At 43.8% G+C, this 21,018-nt stretch overlaps 7 protein-coding genes across 7 annotated transcripts; 4 read left to right on the forward strand and 3 right to left on the reverse strand.

The window, feature by feature from the left end:
- Nucleotides 1–118: 118 nt before the first annotated feature.
- Nucleotides 119–3,078, reverse strand: FA14DRAFT_162099 (uncharacterized protein). Its single transcript, XM_025499425.1, has one exon. The coding sequence runs from the start codon at nucleotides 2,937–2,939 to the stop codon at nucleotides 564–566; it is 2,376 nt and encodes a 791-aa protein (XP_025353144.1). The 5' UTR covers nucleotides 2,940–3,078; the 3' UTR covers nucleotides 119–563.
- A 560-nt stretch (nucleotides 3,079–3,638) lies between these two features.
- FA14DRAFT_174519 (uncharacterized protein) lies at nucleotides 3,639–5,897 on the forward strand. The gene is made up of 2 exons (XM_025500544.1): nucleotides 3,639–3,847; nucleotides 3,910–5,897. The coding sequence occupies exons 1-2, from the start codon at nucleotides 3,765–3,767 to the stop codon at nucleotides 5,747–5,749; spliced, it is 1,923 nt and encodes a 640-aa protein (XP_025353145.1). The 5' UTR covers nucleotides 3,639–3,764; the 3' UTR covers nucleotides 5,750–5,897.
- Nucleotides 5,898–6,020: 123 nt separating this feature from the next.
- On the forward strand, nucleotides 6,021–7,049 carry FA14DRAFT_162101 (uncharacterized protein). The gene has a single exon (XM_025499426.1). It carries the CDS (start codon nucleotides 6,079–6,081, stop codon nucleotides 7,006–7,008), a length of 930 nt encoding a protein of 309 aa, XP_025353146.1. The 5' UTR covers nucleotides 6,021–6,078; the 3' UTR covers nucleotides 7,009–7,049.
- Nucleotides 7,050–7,078: 29 nt separating this feature from the next.
- Nucleotides 7,079–9,108, reverse strand: FA14DRAFT_78605 (subtilisin-like protein). The gene has a single exon (XM_025502889.1). The coding sequence runs from the start codon at nucleotides 8,961–8,963 to the stop codon at nucleotides 7,149–7,151; it is 1,815 nt and encodes a 604-aa protein (XP_025353147.1). The 5' UTR covers nucleotides 8,964–9,108; the 3' UTR covers nucleotides 7,079–7,148.
- Nucleotides 9,109–10,099: 991 nt separating this feature from the next.
- On the forward strand, nucleotides 10,100–12,294 carry FA14DRAFT_185720 (putative PDC1-pyruvate decarboxylase, isozyme 1; the record flags this gene model as incomplete). Its single annotated transcript, XM_025501475.1, has 1 exon — nucleotides 10,100–12,294. The coding sequence occupies one exon, from the start codon at nucleotides 10,100–10,102 to the stop codon at nucleotides 12,002–12,004; it is 1,905 nt and encodes a 634-aa protein (XP_025353148.1). The 3' UTR covers nucleotides 12,005–12,294.
- Nucleotides 12,295–12,584: 290 nt separating this feature from the next.
- Nucleotides 12,585–13,178, reverse strand: FA14DRAFT_125769 (NLI interacting factor; the record flags this gene model as incomplete). Its single annotated transcript, XM_025496719.1, has 1 exon — nucleotides 12,585–13,178. The coding sequence occupies one exon, from the start codon at nucleotides 13,176–13,178 to the stop codon at nucleotides 12,585–12,587; it is 594 nt and encodes a 197-aa protein (XP_025353149.1).
- Nucleotides 13,179–16,026: 2,848 nt separating this feature from the next.
- FA14DRAFT_110789 (uncharacterized protein) lies at nucleotides 16,027–20,670 on the forward strand (the record flags this gene model as incomplete). Its single annotated transcript, XM_025495923.1, has 2 exons — nucleotides 16,027–16,641; nucleotides 16,708–20,670. Coding segments are annotated over 2 exons (4,578 nt in total), but the record flags the coding sequence as incomplete, so codon positions are not given.
- Between the last annotated feature and the right edge of the window lie 348 nt (nucleotides 20,671–21,018).

Below are 21,018 nucleotides of genomic sequence, written 5' to 3' on the forward strand. Positions count from 1 at the left end.
ATCACTGACAGCTGTCACGTGCACAATACCCCTCTTTCTGCCGCGCTCTAACTTTTGCAAGGAACGTGTGCTTATTTAAGCTGATTCTGCTGAGCATTTATTATTGTAGGAGTACGGAGATGCGACTGTATGCAAGAGGTGGCGGTGAAATTTTAATCTTGCATTGTCATCACCAGATCCCACCTATCCCATCATTACTCACTATGGCTGTTGTAGATTCAAAGTCAAACGTGTCTTCAAGTGGATCCAGTGCAGGTGTTGCTGCCGTTGCTGAACAAGTGCCAACGTACGAAGAGGCCACCAGTTCAAGACCTCCACAGCCAAGTAGCGTACAAGATAATGGTATGGCAAAAGGTCCTGCCCAAAGCATTCCTTCGCATCAGGCAAACACATCAGCCGCAAATGAAACACAAAGACTATATCCATTCCCAAGCCTAGGAACAGAACGTGACGGATACGGTCAATCACCTTATCAGTCCGATGGAACGTTACGAATCCCGATCGGTTCAACATCCGTCAATGGATCGGCGGGAGATCCAATGTTACCATTTCCTGCTTCACAATCAAGACGTGGTCCTCGTGCAGGAAGAAGGTTTTGCGCTGCTTTCTTTTGGGCTGTGATTTTGTACATGTGCATCGTTAGCATTTATGTCGGCTTGGACGGAAATCATATCGATCACCCCAGACACCCTCATCCTCCTCCAAAAGGTGGACCGCCAGGCTGGCATCATCATCATGGTGATAAAGATGAAGGCAAAAAGCATCGTCATGGAGACAAAAAATGGTTCGTCAAACGATCTTTGGCACTTTCCTCTTGGCAATCTCAGTAGAAAGAACTCGTTAACTCTCTCTCTCTCTTCGGATATTACTGTACATTTTATTTTTTGTAAGATATTGGTCAAAGGCGAAGAAGAATTGTTGTTGTTGTTGCTGGCGGAAGTCAAGGAGATATTATAATTAGGTCCCGAAGAGCTACTACCTCCGAATCCACTCATGTTCGTAGAAGAAGAAGAGGGCGATAGAGTGTTGCCCGACCAACCAGGAGGCGGAGCAACACTAGGTTTGCTTCCGATGGAAGACGACGACAAATTCGAAGTGAAAGATGGTCTGCTAACCGGATTGTTAATCGGCGGTGGAGCAATTGTGCGATTACCGCTGAGGGATGAGGATGTAAAGGCATTTGTACTAGATGCACTGAATCCATTGTTGGCCGCCTTTGTGGATCCGGTATGTGAAGGTGTGATCGTGGTGGGCGTCATACTTTGAGCAGGCGTTGAAACAGAAGTTGTATCCAGATCATCCCATGACATAACATCCAACACATTACCACCAACAGGCATATCCCTTGCAACTTGCTGACCGCCCGCTTTGGCAGACCCAACAAGTTTGGCGAAATCAACGTCACCCGAAGGCGTGAGAGCTGATATACTACCGCCATCTCCAGCAGAAGACCCTGCCACATAACTCTCCGTATGATCTTGCATTCTCTTTTGTTCTTGTAAATGTTGCAGATGTTCTTTCTTTACCCTTTCACCCATTTCGTCAATCGCTCTCATAAAACGTTGAAATTGCTCTGCGGTTAATTGGGGTCCCATTGACATTGTCCAAAGCTGTGGAATGATGGACGTTGCAAGCGTTTCACGATCAACTTTCTTGGCCATAGCATCATGGACAGCAAGCGTGGCTATCATCACGGATGGTTCGCGAGTTTTGATTCTCGCAAGGATAGGTACCAGCTTCTCCGTAAGGGTATACTTGTCCAAAACACTAATCATCGAATGGAAACAAATCAAGGTATTGCACTTGACCGATAGCACCCTAGTCTTCGTGAACAAAGCAGCAATCTTGGGAAACAAGACTTCTTTCACATGCGAGTATTCTAGGACTTCGCACAATCGAGGTACAGTCTGCAAGGCTTTCTCTTGTGATGGAACGCTTTCTGCTTCCAAGGCCGAATACAAGAGCGGAGTTACCTGTTCCCTAAACACTGGCGGAGATGTCTTGGATACAAAAAGTTCAATCTGTTCCAGTAAGATCAGCTGATTTTGCGGAGGGTCCTGTACACCGAAAAGAGGCTTGAGCTTTGGTAAGACGTTTGTTGTGAACTCAATCGAAGAGAGATTCTTGGAGATGACGAAAACATTGGGAAGGATGAAGGGTAGTAGAGTACGATCGTTCATTAACTCTAGCAAAGCGGGCAAGACCTTTCTACGCAAAAGACGATCGGAGAATTGATCCAAAATCCTCAATAGGCCCTTCAAGAAAGAAACTCTTTCTTCCTTTGTCTTTCCCGCAAAATTGTCCCGTTCCATGAATTTGAGTGTTTGTGTGAGCATATTATTGAAATATTCTGATCGTTGAAAAGCAGAAGCATCTGGCCTTGCTCCGGGGTATCGTGTTAGAAGTGTGGAGAGCACAGCGATTAAATCTCTTCCCATTCTTTGCCATGTGCTTGACGAGGCAACTGTTCCGAGATGATCAACATTTTGTCGGATGTTCTGTAAACTGTTTCGGTTTCGGAATGGTGGCTCTCCCTTGTTGTGAGCTGCAAACATAACACATCCTAGCGAGTAGATATCGTTTGCCGGTTCACGCTTCTCATCTAGTGCATACTCTGGTGCCAAGTAGTCGAAATTTCTACTCAAAGCTGTTGGTAAGCTCGGATCGTAATCCGGATATTCAAAAGGTGTTGGTGTGCCATCGGGTTGCTTCAAAGGCGTCAGAAACCCGAATCCTGACAATTTCCAATCGCCTTTGACATTGACTAGAATTGCATCAGGTGTTAGATTCCCATGTACTAATCCGGCGCCATGCAAGAACTCCAATCCCCTCGCAACCTGCAGTAGCCCCTTTTGTATTTCAATTTCGTCTAATTGGAGACTATCGCTTGCCCTCCCCGATGATTCACTTGCCAGCAGAGCTTGTGATAGAGAAGCCATGACTGGTTCTGTTGCAAAAGTGAGTTCTGATCGTACCTCTTCCAGGGGTTCAGCAACTTCTAGAATGCATGGATGCCTCAGACGTGTAAGAGACGATGCTTCCTTTTTCAATACTTCCACCACTAATTCTCTACTTTTCCCCCTTGTGGTGACTACATGAGACCAAACGCTGACTGATGCTTTTTCGTTGTTTGAGGACGTACTAGCTTGTCCTGTACCATCACTACTTCCTTCACCATTTGCGGCCACATTTGGAGTTGATGGTCTTGCTAACGAAGCCAAACCACCGGCTGAGCGAATTGCCCTTTGTATTTTCCATAAACCTGCATGTGCTGTTGGTGTTGTGGATGAATCTGTTATTGTATAATTTGCCGATATGTTTGTTCTGCCAAAGTATGAACTTGCTTGGCTAAAGAATGACGCCATGGCTATCGGGTGCTGCCCCTTTTGGTGTAAAAGGATGAGAAGATTGTAGATCCAAAGTAAGTAGCACTTCTAAACCAACACCAAACAAACAGGCAGGCAACAATTCCTTTGTGCTTAAAGGGAGACTCTCCCAGCCTACACGCACGCACGCATACACGCATGCAATACAATTCCTGGGCCTGTCGTCATACACTCGGCGCCGTCATTAAAGAGTTGTGCTTTAAAGAAGGCTACTGTAAAACAATATTATAAACTTGCATATGACTGCCGTATCGCCACACGTGAGACACTGCCTCGCAGAAAAAAGGATGTTTCGGAGCACCGGGGTCATTAAAAGAGTGTATTGCAAGTTATCATCACTTCTTTTACTTCACTATCACATCCATCAATCATATAACCATGTTTAGAAAAGCACAACAATCAGTAGCTCATCAGAGTACATTACCTTCAGGATTCAATCCGTTGGGTAATCGTGATTTAAGGTAAGTGGAAAGTGGTACCTCCACACTGGACTCATACTGACAAAAGAGTTTCTCCCCATCAGATCTCTACAAGAAATCATTAATTCAGAAAAGGATTTCATCAAATCCAATGCTAGATCAGCACAAGATTTTCATAAGACTGCAGAAGCAATCAAGAATTGGTCAACATCCGAAGGTGAAGATTTAAACGATGTTTTGGGAAAATTATCTTTGCTGTTTGATTCTTATGCCACTTCGCAAACCAGACTCAACGCTCACCTTTCTACTATCAGACAACATTTCAAATCTGTCAGAACAAGGGAAGAGGCTTTGGCAGATATGAGAGCAAGAAAGAGATCTTTAGGTTCAAAGATTGAAGGCGTAGAGAAAAAATTGGCAAAAATGGGACCAGAAAATAAAGAATTGATGAAAACAACTGCACAATTGAAAGAATTAAGAGGAGAGATGGAATCTTTGCGAGTGGAAGTACAATCAGAAGAAGCAGCTATTGGAGATTACAAAAGAAGAACTGTAAAAGAAGCAATGGGAATCAAATGCGGTGGCTTATTGGAGCTTGCTGAAAAGTTGACAATCATTGCCGAAGTTGGAAAGATGATTATCGAAGAGATTCCTATGGAACAGACGCATCCAGGTATGCCTCGTACAGACTATGTTGGAGCAATGCGAACGGATCAATTGCTACAAGAAGCAACTCGAGGCTTGGCAGACGTCGGCTTCACTCCTTCCGGATCCTCTGCTGGAGTACAGAGACACGACTACGGTCATCAAATGAGGCCAAGCGAGATTGATGATTCAAATGGTGACTTCTACAACAGTGTGACAGGCAATGGAATGGATGATACAGGGGAGATTAGCCGTGCAGGATGGCAAGAGCAAGAACATGAGCAAGATCCAGCACAAGAATCGTACGATGAAGCTAATATGAACCGTTATTCAGAGGACCGTCAAACGACTCCAATCTACGCGCAACATTCGTCTACCTTGAATCACCCAACCAATGATCCGGCAATGTCGCAAGTTTCTGCAACAGATCAATGGAGACAATCAAATATGGAACATCAATCTTTCTCTGCACCTCAACCGATCAGCAAGGCATCCAGAACATCAGGAACGTCAGGAACACCAATTGCTGATCAATTCGCATCAAGGTCACCCGATAACGTACAAGTAGGCGCATCGAATTTGAGAATCGTTGGTGGTAATGAGTCCAATGAATCTCTCGATCGAGCCGGATCTGCAAATGCAATTCCACCTTCGATCTCCTCTGCAGCCATGTACACTTCTCCAAATGGAGGTCAGCATAACGCATACGGTCCGGGTATGTCTACTCCGCCAGCTTCTCAACAGTATGCAACACCTGCTGAGGAAGCGACGAATGACGACAACTACTTCCAATCTGTCGGCTCTACCCGTGCTTTACAACAATCTGTTCGTCGTCCAATGTCTCCCGTTAGCGGTATAAGCGGAATGCCTGCTCCTTCGATCGGATCGCATATTCCTTCAAGTCCGTATGAGCCACCGACGGAAGGACGCAAGATGACAGCTGCTGCATTCCGTAAAGGATTTGGACGTGGACCATCTTCGCAATATGCAGGCGGAAGTACAACAAGTCTTGGCTTAGCACAACCGGCTGGAGATACGAGCGATAGCACAGCACCTTTGGCGATTCGTAAACGCTTTTCTGCCGTGCCAGGACAACTTGTAGAAGGAAGCTATCAAGGGGAAGATCATCCACCTGCACCGCCATATGATTCCCATCAGTCTGTCTATGGAGGTTTAGACCCGAGTGATATGGAGTATGCAGTACCTTTACAGCCTCCTCATCAACCTTGGAATGGTTCTAGACCTAATAGTAGGCCGGGATCAGCAACGGGTTATCGTGTCCCTCCGCCGCAACAGTAATTAATCGACAAATTTCTTCTTTTCTTCTTCATTTTGCTCCTCTCTTCTGTTTCTTTTTTGCCTTTGAATGATATCCCCCTTTTTTCGAAAATAATCTGTATGAAAATGTTTATTCTGCAAGCATACCAAATTTCATTTCCTTTCGGATATAGAATACCTGTGCGTGCGTGGGGTCAGGCTTCTTGATTTCCGATCGAATTTTCCATTTCCCCGCGTTTTACCTGCAGGTGGCCTCCACCCTGCCGAAAAGAGTGAGTGTATTGGAAGAAGCATTCGCCGAAGGTTGTTTGCTGTCTCTCCTCCATCATCATCCCCACAAAATACACAAAATGTCTACTCGTTTAGTGGTGGTACACGATGTCTTAGGAACATGTTTCGATTTAACAAAACCTATCGAAGCATTAAAATCAATCTTTGGCGATCAAGTAAAAGATGATCGATTGGCCGAATTAATCATTATGGATTGGTATCATGCCGGACAAAGAGATTTTACTACTTTGAGCATAAATGGAGATTATAAACCAATATCTGCTTGTTTCAAAGCTGGCTTGCCAAGGGTATTACTTCAAGCCGGATTGATAAAGAGAGATGCGGATGGTGCTGCGCAAACACAAACGGACAGGGGTGGGGGATCAGGCTTACCTGCCGATCAACACTTTTCACAAACGACAGGTGATGGAAAAGGAAGTCCATTTGGTGAAGAAGTAACGCAAAAGATCATGTCCACCCTCTCAACCCTTAGACCAAGACCTGGAATGGTAAACGCATTTACAAAAACGTATCGTGATCAAACAAAAGTTGCAAAACATATTGACAGAGTGGATTTGTGGGGTGCAACGAATGGTGGTTTACCGTTAGCACAAAAGTTGTTTGTTGGAGCTTTAGGCGAACAGACACCTTTGTATACAGGCACACAAGCTGTAAATGAGCAAGAGAAATCTGTCTCGGGCACAGAGCATAAGCTGGGAAATGGAGTGGGCGTTTTCAGTTGTGATGAAAACAAAATTGCCAAACCAGATCCTCGAGTATATGAAGAAATCATAAAACGCATTCAAATTAAGCCTAATGAAGATGTTCGAATGTGGTTCGTGGCAAGTCATACGTGGGATTTGTTCGCTGCAAAAAAAGCAGGTTTCAAAACTGCTTGGGTTACCTATGAAGAATTCGAAATGTGTTCAGATATTTATGGAACCCCAGATATTGTCGCTAAAGACTTGGACGATATTGCAAAGAAGATTGTTGAATATGAGTCAAAGTAGAAGATGTATCATTCCGCAGTCAATAGTTCAAAAATGGTCCATTCATTATCATTTTGCTATTCCGCGAGAGGAGTAAATTATAGTAAAAGAGTATTGAGTAAGAAAAGTGTGATAAGAATAAAGAAAGAGCACCAGCCCGTTTAACCCAAAACGGCACTCAATTTCTTAAAGTTGGGCGTACCCCAACCAGTAGCAGCATCCCATCCTTTCTTTGCTGGGAAACCATCAGTGTCGCATCCTTTGTTGCTTCCTTCGGTAATATCGTTAAGACCATTTGCGCCTGCACCAAGGTACAAAGCAGGAGCCAAGAAACCAAGCTTTGGCTTTCCTTCAGCCAAACGTTTATCGTTCAAAAGAGCAAGGATACCTGAAGTCAAAGGAGTAGAAGCAGAAGTACCGCTCACACGTCCAAAAGTACCGTTAATCGAAATGATAAAGTCTAAACTTTGTGCAGAAAGATCTGGATAAGCACGACCTTTTTTGTTGTACAATCCATCGTATTCTCCGTTCAAAGATGCAATGTATGCATCAACTGCTTCACGTTGCCAAACGGGTTGAGGCCATGTGTTTGAGAAACCACCTCCTCCGTAGAACGAAGGTCCAACGGCACGTTCAGGTGCAAAGTTTTGCGTTCCTCCAACGGTGGTAACGTAAGGGCAAGAAGCAGGGAAAGCAGGCAAGAACATACGTGTGTTTTTGCCATTGTTTGAAACACATTTACCGTCAGGACCAACACCGTTATCACCGGAAGAGAAAAGAACGGTTGTACCACGCAAGCCCAAAATTGCTGCTTCATAACAAACACGACGTTGATAAGAAAGAGGAACGGTTTGTTCATCATCACCGTATGATGTGGACAAGATTGCAGGTAATTTGTCATCAGGTTGACGGATCAAGTATTCAAATTCGGTTGTGTAAGGTTCGTTGGTGTTTGTTGGAGTGAGTTCATCAGGCTTGAATGGTGGACTGCCTGCGGTGGAGTAATAGGTTGATGGGATTGGGAATCCAATACCAGCAACAGTTTGAACGTCCAAGTTAGCTTCAACACCTGGATCTGCTTGTGAGTTGTTTGAGCCTGCAAGTTTGACCAAATCAAATTTGTAATTTGCCTTTGCAGCTTCTGGTCTTTCGTTAACAAGATAATGTTGTAAATCTGCATAATTTGCAAATTCGTCCAAGAAACCAGAGATACCGATGATTTGATTTGATGTACTTTGAACTTTGTAATCAGAAGTTTGATAAAAGTCACGCAAGCATTGAGCGGTAACACGGGTTGCGTTGCAAGAAGTTGGTTGACCGGCTGCAACTTGAGCGTTGGTAGATGCTTGTTGGTTTGCAGAAATACGTTGTAAACCTGTCACTGGCTTAAAGTCTTTTTCCAAAGGTTCAAAGATGGCACCTGAACCATGAGCGCGAATTTGACGGAAATAAGTTGTTGGACTGACCAAATCCAAATGTTCAGTAACATCACGAGGAACGCTGTACTCTGTTGTACGAACCAATTGTTCACCTGTTGAACGATGTTCGTAAATGTTAAATTGAGCATCGCCCAAAAGAGAACGTGCTTTTGCTACTGTTAAAGTTGCACTTAACCAATCACCCGAAGGACTACGTTTTGCCAAATCTTCTTCGACACCATGTTCTGCTAACCAACGACGAACGGAAGAAGTTGCTTGTTCGGCTGGTTGTAAGAATTGATCGGCTTGAGCTTGGGTTAAGTATTTACCGTAATTTTGAGAAGAAGGAGTTGAAACGTCTAGCAATTGAGTTTCCAATTGATCGATACCACGTTGTTTCAATCCAAAGTTGAGTCGCATAACATGTGAATCAGGTGCAGGACCACGTTTGATCCATTCTGTTGGTTCTGGAACCCGTTCTTTCAAGATGAATGAAGTTGCATCTTTTGCAGAAGCAAGACTGACCAATGCCAAAGTGACCAAAACGGTAAGCTTCATCGTTATTACTATAAAAGGGAGATAATGTATAATGAATGTCGGATGGATGAGAGGGGGGTTGAAACGGAGAGAGAATAGAAGATGGCAATGGGGAAATGGGTGATTATATACATCCCTCGATCGGGTTTATGTCCGTTAGTTGTGCCTTATCGATAGCATTTATTCAGTATACCACGCGGTTCGGTGATCTGATTGCATGGATATTCTTTTTTGATGCATATGGTACATCGTTTAGCGTCTTTCGTTGTACAATTATGATAAGCTTTCTTTTGTTTGACGTTGGATGTATGCATGTATCCTTCTGCTCTTGAACCGCAAAAGAAAGAGGAACCTGCTATAAATGACATTTCATCATTTCCCCCCTTTTGCCAAGGCAATGCACAAAGGCTAGAAAAAAAATACGCTAAGCACTCAATAACTTCCCATTTGCGGGAAGGGTTACTCTCGCGCTGCGCTGTTCTTCGGCCAAGTCGCCGTAAAAGTGGGGGAGTGAGATTCTACGCCGACGGTTAAAGGCGCTTGTAAAGGAAAGGAAAAGAATAGCCTAAATAGGAGAGGCAGTACAATTAGAAAGCGGCATATGTTCCCGCGATAACAAAAGAATTGTGTGGGATATAAAACGCTAGAATGATTCTAAAAGAAGTTAAATTGGTTCCTATTCAATGATGTGTGTCATACACCACATGGTCATGCTGACATTCAATTCGCAATTCTATTTCTGTTTACTATATAGTGTGGGGCATCAAGATCCATCTACTCCGGCACTATCGGCATTTCAGGCCGTCGGAAGATATCATTGCTTGCCAAGGTTTCCATTAACATAAGACTTACGTAATTCTCACAGACACTTGGTTAGACTTAGAAGGATAAATCAGTACTACCTCATATATAAATCTTTGATTGTGCTCATCGCCCTTTTGTCTTCTTACCTTATTGTCTTTATGATGTGGAATTCTCCGAACATTTATTCACCGTATGCCAGCTTACGACATTGTTAGGGTTTGTGTTTAGTACGCGCTGTTTAGGGCCCTGACTATTTTTTGGTTCTGCAGCTCCACATGGGAATGATGCTCCGAGAGAAAATATGAAATCCTCTTACACACCATCACTCACACCTCCCTCTCCACCAAAGCAAGATGACAGATGCAAACAAAACGACAACATTGGGTGAATACCTGCTAACCCGATTAGTACAAATCGGAGCACAAAAGATTCAAGGTGTTCCGGGAGATTTTAATATGGGTTTCTTGGATTTGATTGAAGATCATAAAGTGTTGAAGTGGGTAGGAAATTGTAATGAATTAAATGCTGCTTATTCGGCAGATGGTTATGCACGTACAGCAAAGACCACAACAACAAAACAACAAGATAAAAGTGATTTGCATTCTCATATGAATAGAGTTGGTGTCGTGGTTACAACTTTTGGTGTGGGAGAATTGAGCGCACTGAATGGCGTTGCAGGTTGTTTCTCAGAACGTATTCCTTTGGTACATATCGTCGGTGTACCTTCAACGGAAGCACAGGGCAATCGTGCTTTATTGCATCACACTTTAGGAGATGGTCGCTTTGACGCTTTTGAAGAAATGTCAAGAAAGATTTCAATCTCTCTAGTGAAATTGGGTGACTATGCTTCAGATGGATCGGGTGCCGTTCGGGCTCTTGATAAGGTGCTAGCAGAAGGAGTCAAACAAGCAAGACCGGTTTATGTGTCTTTGCCAACAGACTTGGTTCACTTGCAGGTACCCAAAGAAGCCCTGGAGAAACCTCTCTCCTTGCAACTACCCAGGAACGATCAAGATGCAGAGAAGAATTGCTTGGATGTAATCTTGGAACAAATCAACAAAGCCAAAGATCCGATCATCATTGTTGACGCATGCGCAATCCGACACGGGGTGATCGAAGAAACACTAGAATTGGTAAACGCAAGCGGATATTCCGTTTTCTCCACACCGATGGGTAAGAGTGCCATCAACGAAACCCACCCTCAATTTGGTGGAATTTACGTCGGAAGCAATACGGTGAAAGAAGTGAAAGATCGTGTAGAGTCTGCTGATCTTTTGATTCAAGTTGGTAGCTTGTTGAGCGATTTCAATACGGCCAATTTCAGTTATCGTACACCCAGAAGTGCAACGATTGCATTGCATTCCAATCGAGTTGAAACTGGATTTGCAACATTTGAAGGCGTTCGAATGAAACAATTGATGCCTAAACTTAGTGCTGCTTTGAAATCAAAAAAGGATGCCAGATTGACTTTTACGGAGAAACATTTGCCTAAAGTCGACAACATCCTGCCAACACGCGAAGAAGAAGTTCAATTGGGTGCAGGATCTCCTGATGGAATCTCTCAAGCATACCTTTGGCCAAGGGTTGGTCAATTCTTGAAATCAGGCGATCAACTTTTGGCCGAAACGGGAACGAGTTCGTTTGGTTCATTGTCTATCCGATTACCCTCAAATTCACTTCCATGCTTTCATTCTCAAATTTTGTGGGGTTCAATTGGCTGGGCTCTGCCGGCATGTTTGGGAGTTTCATTAGCCACGAGTGAAGAAAACAAAAAGTCAAGAGTTGTGTTGTTCATTGGAGATGGTAGTTTCCAATTAACCGCACAAGAAATTTCAACGATGGTACGTGAAGGATTAGGACCGATCATTTTCGTTTTAAGTAATGATGGATATGAAATTGAAAGACAAATTCATGGTCCTGAAAGAAGGTATAACAATACCGCTCGTTGGGATCTCAAGGCATTCGTTGAAACGTTTTCAGATGTCAACAAAACTTCCGACATTCAATCTTCCAAACAGAAAACTGAAATGAAAGAATCTCATGTGAAAGATGTTAAACAGAGTAAAGTCCGCTATGACTGTGTACGAACAAAAGATGAATTGGACGCATTACTCAAAACTGATGAAATGGCAAAAGGCGTTGCAGAAGAAGGTCGATCAACTTTACGTTTAGTTGAAATCATAATGGCAAGAGGTGATGCACCAAAAGCATTATTAGGTCAAGCTCAAGCAACACAAAAATCAAACAGTTACGAATAAAAATAAGAAATTTGTAATTTTGCATGTTTATCTTTTTGCTGAAGCACGCAAAAAAACAATATATGATATATATGATAGTTGATATGAATGATTGTTTGCAAGAGTATAATTCGATTTGACAATCAACGTAAATTCGAATCATACACATGTATGTATGTATATATGGAATAGGGGTTTGTCTGTGTGAACAGCAATCAGACAATCAAAGAATGCCATTCAGCGAGAATCGAAAGGAGAAAAAGAGGGATGCAGTTGCGGTCGAATGGTGGATTGCATGTAAGAGAGTAAAGAAAACACACTGCATTGAAGAGTAATGGCAGTGGCGGTATAGATGGTCCAAAGAAGACCTATTATTGTCCGTGTTAATGAGAGAAGCAATGCTGATGAATGAAAGCGACAGCCGCGATTGCCTTGTAGTGGTGATGTGATGAGTTTTTGTGTGGTCGTGAAAAGGTGTATGATGACGTATGCATTTGCACGACATGAAGAACCAATCTGAGTATATTGGGTATCGTAGCAGTCGACTCGTATGGCAAATGCATCCGATGATCCTGCTATTGCTGATGTACAGACGTCTAGTCTACAACCCACCGTCTAAGACCGCGCGAACATCTTCCACCTCTGCCAATTCGGCCAAGAAAGGGCACAAATCGGTTAATTCGGTATCATGTGGATCGTTGAACCAACTTGAAATTGGAACGGCATTATTTGGATGGAAGATATAACTTGCAGGTGAATTGTCAATAATGATCGATGTTTCGATATCCCGTCCAAGTTGACTTAAATCCTTTACGTAATTTCCTCTATGGTTATAACAGCTTTCCCGGAATAGTCTATGACGTACGACTTGATGAATGTCGAGAATGTCCAATACTGGATCTGCATACTTCGATAGAGATGCAGTAAAGACCACAACCTCGTATATTTCGCCCATCCGTCGCATGAATTCATCCACACCGGGTCTCTTGATAACATATACGTTGTGAACGGATCCTTCAATTTCTACTGGAACGGTAAAGTCGGCATTTGAGATCATCTTGAAACTACTGTGAACCAATGTTTCATCTAAATCCAACACCAAGCATTTCCTTCCTCGATCTTGTTCGTGGATGGGTCCCAAGAGTGGATGCAATTCACCATGCTCGTCACGCGGAATGCCAGCACCTCCTTGCATGATCAGCCTTTGTTCTTCGGTTTGTTCTTCATCTTCATCGATTTGATCATCTCCAAGCCATTCCTCGTCTCCATGACCTTCGTCGTTTTCGTCATCTTCCTCTTCACCTCCTTTCTGCGATGATCCACTACTCTTTTTTCCATCAGGGTCTTGAACGACAAAGCTGCTTCCCGGTGGAACCACAGCACCGCTCATCACATCTCCAGTTTCTTCTCTGGGTAACTTTGTACCACCTCCTGGCGTCTTTTCGAGTGAATTTCTATTGCTTTTGTTTGGGAACAATGAATTCTTTCCATTCCGGGCAGCAGGTTCAGTTCCTTTTTCGCGAGATTTTCCCACCTTTTCTGTCATTTCCTGTTCTTCTCTTACCGCTGCTGCACTACCGGCAGAACATGTTAAGAAAGCAATTAAAGCTGCCACGAATCCTCCCTTCTTTTTATCCTTCTTCTTCTGTTCTTGAGATGACAACTTTTCTGCCGCTCTCCCTGCACCACCTCTCTTACTGGACGTTCGTTCAGGCTTTGTGATACTGGCTGGCGTACGATGAGCGTTTGCAGACAGACGTTTAGACTTTGTTCTTTCTTCATTGATTTTATCCGCAGCAGCTGTGAGTTCCTGCTGCGCTTCTGTCTTGATGCCGGTAGAGGCGGTAGGATCGGGTTCCGTCGGAGTGGCTGCTGGATTGCTTGGCTTGTCCTTGCTCAAACCTGAACTGCTTTCGGCTTCATTGATGATATTACTTCCTTTTGTCGTCGTCGTTCCCACTAGTGTAGAAGATGGCTTTTGAGAATGAGTTTGATCATTTGGATCATCTGTGGTCAACTGTCCTGCTGCCGCATCTGCTGCTTCGCTTTCACCTTCGGCTGTGGTTGCACTCTTTGACGTTCCTGCTTCTGCTGAAGGTTGCTCTGATTGTTTCTTTTTCTTTTTATCGCCTCCTGTAGATTTGGTAACACGTTTTGGTCTTGCAGGTCCACCTCTTGAAGGCGCTCCAGCACTTGTTTGTGAAACTTGAGTGATGATTCCTGAAAGAGGATTCTTTTCCGATGGATCGGAAACTGAAGTGATTGGATTTGACATTGTATGCTACCGGATTCAAAAAATGAAAAAAGGAAACGATTGTGACGATAAAACGCAATTGGAATGTTTGGCGAATCGGTAAGCAGAAAAGAGAGCAATAGGTTGATTTGATTAAAGAACGAAAAGCATTTGCTGTCGTGGCGGAATGAAGTGTGAGAGAGAGATGAGTGTTGTTTGAAGGTGATGTTGAATCAATGATTGTCTCTGCGCGCGCCCTTTTGAAGTGAATTGTTTTCTGCGGTCACGTTTCTCGTCTTAGGTTGAGATCCAAGTTAAATGCGGTATATTATTTGTTATCCGCTTTTACTTACGGAACAAAAACCCAAAAAAGAAAACAAGAAAGAGAGAAGATGAAGCGACGATGACGGCAAGGTGTAGCCAATGAATGGATGCTTGCTTGCTCTTGCTCTCTCTCTCTTTCTCTCGGCGTAGTAGAAAGGCGTGTTTTTATTATGTTTGACTGGATGAGGCATAAATGCACTAGCGCGGCGATGTTTTGTGTTTTCTACCTTTTATTATTAGCCTTTAAATTGAGTGTCAGGGCTGTGTATTTGATCGAGTGAAGCACTTTATCAGTCAATTCAACTACGTGTTTACTGTTGCAGTACCTCTGTTCCTTCAGAAGATTCTCTCGTTTACATGTTTCATCATTGCAACGACCAGCATTCATTCGAGGGAAGATGATTTGAATACACACAATTGATTGAAGCATTATTGTGCAGATGGCAATGATCTTTATCAATGATGAACATGTCAAGCTAATAAACTTTCATCATTACCACTCGCACCATAACGGGAGAATATATAGTCACTCCGCACTTTTAAGGGTCTCTGAAATTGTGCCGATAAAACTGTATCACGCGTATGACGGACCGATACAAAAGATGCATTCATTGATTGATAGTAATCTTTTTTCCGTTCCCTTCAATGATCATGAGCTAGTTGTTCATCTTTTCTTTTATCCATTGATGGCCTTGGCAAATTTTCAGCGTCGCTGTCAAGAGAGAAAGGAGACATGCAGGGGCCTTGTATTCGATCACTTATTTCTTCACGTCATTATGCAGCTAATTGAAATAGTGTGCACTGTAGTATGCGCGACACAAAAGAGGCTAGAATCTCAATATTATACCAATTAAATCCTTATTCTGGCAAGCTTGGAGTGGGGAAAGAAGAGTTGGACTTTAAAGATTGTAGACATTTGTGTGCTAGAATTATAAATTAAGTTTATAACACTCCTCAAAAGAAAGGGAGATTGCCTGCGTACAACAATCGGGTTTTCCCCTAAATTAGCACCCTACGCGCCAATCAACTAACTAATCCTCCTGCCGGTGAATGCGGGTCCTCTTCTGACTTTTTTTTTGTTTGTTTCTCTTTTTGTCAGCTTATTTGTCCGATCATCCTTTTGTTTCTCTCTTTCGGCATCACCTAAACGCCTTCTTCTTATCAAACGTGCTTTACTTCAACATAGCCATTACGCCAAATATACCTCCAAATCATCAATTCTAAATCACTTTGACGCCTTTACAAAGATATTCCTTTGTGGCGGTGTGCAACAGCCCATTTGATATACCCACTCAATCTTACCTTTCTCGTCAATCGTCCCTGAATCTCGATCCGGATCCACAATGTCCTTGACGGAGTTTGACTCATTGAGGATCTAAAAGTAGACCCATCGAATCGTTTCATCATCGCAGTACTTCCTGCCGGATAAGGAAGTACAATCACCAGGCAGCAAACAACATCTGATCAATCTTGACACAATCTCAAGATGGCTGATCTTTATTCACGAAATGTTAATACAAAATTTTCCGGATTAACGACAACGGTTGCTCTTTTTGGTGTTGTAGGAGGATTGGCAATCGTTGGTTTTGAAACTTTACGTCAAATGCGTAGATTACCAAAAACTAGAATAGCGCATATATGGAAGGAAGATAAACTTGAAAGACAAGGTGGAAGGGGAGGCGTGGACCCAAAAGGTGATGATAAAGGTGGCAATAGTATTGCCTCTCGCGAAAAACTTACTTGTGAAGATTGGGAAATGGGTCATTTGTACCTTGCAAGACAGTTTCATCATACCACTCCTTCACCACCGATGTGGAGATGGCCTTTCTCTTGGGCTTATCAAGCGCTCAAATTTGATGATTGGTTCTATGCAACCCATACAGGAATGGATACAGTGGTATACGTCCGATTTCTTCGGGCTTGTATGTTTTGGATTCTATTGCAAACCCTTACGACTGCACCTCTTTTGCTGGCTGTCCATTTCCATTTCGCTGTTGAATCCAACAAGGCTGCCGGTCAATCAACATCGCTAAACGATATGTCCCAAGCATCACTATCTTACCTCGTCACCACAACATTATGCAAATGTCCTGATGGAAGGGTACAACGTACACCATGTGAGGATTCAACAGATTCATCCGATGGAGATCGTAGAAGTCAAATTGAGGCATATCGAAATTGCGATCATGTACCGAATGAAGATGGTAGAAAGTTGCTTTGGATACATTTGATCTTGCTGTGGTATATCACATTTACATGGTTCTATGCACTTTGGTGGATCGCTAAAGGAAGTATTCGGATACGGCGTAGATGGATCAATGAGATTCGCATCAAGCGTCAAGAGGCTGTCGAAGCAAATGCGAAACGAAGTGCGATCGCTGACGATGCTGATCAACCTGAAGCTGTAGTAGATGCGAGGTATGCACCTGATGAACACCAAAATGATGAGAATTTTGCTCCTAGACATGTTTTGGAGGAAAAGCATGGATTTGGCAGTCTTGTACGAGGTGACGATCATGATGGTTGGAGACAAAGAACTCTCTTGGTCACCAATCTTCCTCCCACGATGCGAGATGAAGCCAGTATCCGACGATACTTCGAGGAGTTTCTACGACCAGACGATGCAAGCTCGATATTGAGTTCTGAAGAGGACGAAGGTTTAGAGAGGAGTTCGACACGCAGGAAAGCAAGTACCGATGATAGAGAGCAGCAGAATGCTGAGTCCAATGAGGCGAGCACAGGTGATACTGCGGTACAGACTTCGTCTTCCAATCCAGACAAAGGCGAAAGTCCTATAGAGCCAGCTGCTGAGGGTCCTCAAGGTCCAGAGCCTGACGTACATCCTGATCGTCATCTTCGAAGCCCGGTACAAACGGTAGTCTTGGTGCGAAAAATGAATGAGCTCTCTTCCATGTTGAGCAGAAGACAGGAAGTGTTGGCAAAACTGGAAGCTGCACATATCAAACTTGCGCAGACTGTGATGCTCAAGGTGGGCAGAAATGCTCAAAGTATGCGCTCCAAGAATGCAAAGAATGGGGGACAGGGCGGTTTGAACGGACTTGGACGTGGATATTTGAACCGTTCAAGATTGGGAAGAAAACGGCAACAAGAAGCAAGCGAATTCGAAGACGAAAAGGGCAAAACAAACGGCGATGTTGAGAATGAAGCAGGTGTCAAGCTCAGCGAGACCAAAGTGAAAGTCAACGAGCTCACTAGAAAGTTGGCACGATTCTCACCCAACAACCAAGGATTACATAAGCGCGAAGCACAAACGAGGGGTGATGATGAAGTTGGTGGTAATGAGATGGCAGAAACGGTATGGGAAGCACTCTCACAAGTTCCTCGTGAGCTTTTGGATCCTTTCCAACCGGTCACACGTCTTTCCTCACTTTTCCGCGGTCAAAAGGTGCCGACGATCGACTATCTTTTGACAAAGCTCAACCTTCTAACCGCTCTCGTAACCGAAATGCGAGCTCGTCCACCAACCAGCTATGAAGCTACATCAACCGCTTTTGTTACCTTTCGTGATCCACGTCAAGCACGTATGGTTTGGCGTGAGTTGAAAACGCAAATCGTTGTCAAAGTTCGTCTTGCACCAGAAGTGAAAGATTTGGATTGGGAACGATTGATGAGAACAAGCTTTACGGGAGATATCGTTCGTGGAGTTGGTGTGAATGTTTTCTTCTGGGTTTTCACAATCGTTTGGGTTATTCCCGTCAGTTTACTTACCACCTCACTTTTCTCGGTGGATAAGCTAGAAGCCATTTTCCCCGTCTTGAACACCTTTTTCAAGGACAATCCCAAATTTGAAGGTTTCGTCAGTGTTACATTGCCAACAATGATCGTCACACTCTTGACATTGCTTATCCCTGAATTAATTTTCCAGATCAGCAAACGAGCACAAGGATTTGTAACCTTCAGTGCATTGTACGACCAATGTCTTTGTCGGTACTGGAAGTTTATCATTTGCAATGTTGTCATCTTTTTCTGCATTGGTGCAACTACCGTGCAAAGTATCATCTTCCAATTGGGTACGGATAACAACGTTTTAAACGCTGTGGCTTTCTCTTTCCCAACTGCTGCACCCTTTTACATTTCGTATTTGATTCTAGGATTGGGTGTTCACACCGGGTTCGAATTGCTCGGTTTTATGGTCCCTCTCATTCAACATATGGGAGCAAGGAATGCATCAACACCACGTTCAAGGGCAATCAAGACGTTACCGAGAAATTTCAATCGATACTACTGGTTACCACTTCACATTCTGATTATGTCAATCGTCTTTTTGTTCGCCCTTCTCAATCCTTTGGTTATTCCTTTCGCTTTGGTCTACAGCTGGGTAGCTTTGACGGTATTCAAAAAGAACTTTGCTTACCAATATTTCCGACGATTCAACGAGAAAGAAGGTGTCATCTATTACATCCGTCTGTTCAGATTCACGTTGGATGGTCTCTTGATTGCTCAAGTTGTGCTTTTGATCTTCTTCAGTGTTACCAAGCAAGAGGCAGCCTACATCGCTCTTACTGCCGTTTTGTTGCCTATCAACGTCGGAGTAAAATTGTTGGGAACCCGCCTATGGAAATCGCAATGCCGTGCCCTTGAAGATGAAGAAGCGAATGCTTTATGCGGAATCGGATCCTCAGAACCAATGAGTGCAGGTGTGCAACGAGACTATGTCGGTCAAAGCTCCATGTATGGGCAAGCAGAAGATCATTCGACATATGCCAATCCACTGGATGCCCGTGCAAGTGGTCGTTATCCAGCTATCATTACTATGCCAGAAAGTAAGTCGCGATTTGCCAATCTGTGGAATCGATTGCACGATAGCTTCAATGCTAATGGATATGATCGACCAAGCTATTTGGCCACGCAAAGGATGCACGGTAGAGGATTGAGTGCAAAGACGGTTACTCAGGCTGTTGCAAGTGCACCGGTGAATGCAGCCAAGAAGAATATGAAAAAGTCTCGTCATTTGGCCGAAGCAACAAAGAATGTTGCAGCCGTTCCGGCAAGCGGATTCAAATTACGCAAACAACTTGCAGTCTCTTCCACCTTTCCAGCCGGTAAAAGCGATGAAGAAATACCAATTTCTCCAAGTGATATGCCATTGCAAGGTGGTCCGTTGATAGGTGCTTCAGCCCGTGAACTGAAGAATACCCTCGATGGAACTGAAGAGCCCATGACAACGGTGGCCAAGATGCGAGCTGCATCTAAGAAACACGGAAGGATCAGCTCTCATCACCATCGAAGGCAGAGATCTGATGAAGCTCCTTTCTTGTCTGGCTATGAAACAATTGCAACGCATGCTCCTATCATTGGTAGCGACAACGGCAGTATTTCTAGCTATGGAGATGGAGAATATGAAGAAATGCTCAGTCTACAAAGGCGTGAGTATGCTGCTGAGCATAGACGCAGACGATCTCATGCACGCAGATCTGCCTCGCATGGCAAACCTAGCAGAACATTTTCACAAAGACTCAACCTTCAAGCTGGTGACTTGAGAGATCCTCTTGGAGCGCATACGTTAGATGAACAAGAACAAACTGATCATCTGGAATCAGAGCCCAACTCCGCTGTAACGCAAAGCGATGATCTAGCTGGAAAGACTAAGCTGGGAAGCGATGAAGTTTATGAAAAGGATGATGAAGACGACTATGAAGATTCGATGGATGGCGGACCTCTTGTTAAGCCTCACACAAAAGTGCAATGGGATGATACGCCGAACAACCATGCTCGTTACAATAATCCATTCTATAGCGTCGAATTGGATCCTTTCCTTTGGTTGCCGCGCGATCCTATGGCGCCTGTCGACCTTTGCGATACGATCGAATGGCATGGACCTGCTCTTGTAAGCTCTCAAGGCGGTCTTGGTCGTATGGGCGAATGGGAAGAAGATGAAGATGAAGAAAGTGAATGTGTGGATGAAGAAGGCGGCTATGAGCTTGAAGATGGTGCAAGTGTGCGCAGTATTCATTCTAACCAGATTCATGGAAATGAGCATATTGAGATCACGGGCACATTGGCACAACGTATTCAAGAAGCGGAAGATCTTGATGATACTGCTGATCCAGCAGCATCTATTCCTCGCAATTTGTTGGGTGACTATAAACGCGCTTTAGATGAAAATGAAGAAGAGGAACAACTCGATGATGAAGCGGGATCTTTGCCTTCAAGACGTCGATTCCACTTATCACCTAGACGTTCAAGTATGCGCAGGTCTAGCGTCAATAGTGAGTCAAGCGATGGTGGAGTGGGTATGATTAGGAGGTTATCGACCCGGCAGGCCTCTGCTTCGATTGCTGAAGATGAAGAAGGTGATTCAGCAGTTGCCGAGTTATCTACTGATAAAGCAGAAGGAAAGAAGGGTGTGCAAAGAAGGGCGACGAATGCGTCTGCTGCTTCTATGCGTTCTACAGGTCGTGTTGGAACGAGTGATACTGTTCCTCGCGCGAAACCACATAGAGTGTCCATGCGCGAT

This window comes from Meira miltonrushii (genome assembly GCF_003144205.1).
Source record: "Meira miltonrushii strain MCA 3882 unplaced genomic scaffold FA14scaffold_4, whole genome shotgun sequence".
NCBI classification, from domain to species: domain Eukaryota; kingdom Fungi; phylum Basidiomycota; class Exobasidiomycetes; order Exobasidiales; family Brachybasidiaceae; genus Meira; species Meira miltonrushii.

Bases quoted from the DNA above. Each gene is read 5' to 3' on its own strand.
- FA14DRAFT_162101 (XM_025499426.1), top strand. From the start codon at position 6,079: ATGTCTACTCGTTTAGTGGTGGTACACGATGTCTTAGGAACATGTTTC.
- FA14DRAFT_174519 (XM_025500544.1), top strand. From the start codon at position 3,765: ATGTTTAGAAAAGCACAACAATCAGTAGCTCATCAGAGTACATTACCT. The intron at 3,848-3,909 runs GTAAGTGGAAAG...TCTCCCCATCAG, and splicing joins TTGGGTAATCGTGATTTAAG to ATCTCTACAAGAAATCATTA.
- FA14DRAFT_78605 (XM_025502889.1), bottom strand. From the start codon at position 8,963: ATGAAGCTTACCGTTTTGGTCACTTTGGCATTGGTCAGTCTTGCTTCT.
- FA14DRAFT_162099 (XM_025499425.1), bottom strand. From the start codon at position 2,939: ATGGCTTCTCTATCACAAGCTCTGCTGGCAAGTGAATCATCGGGGAGG.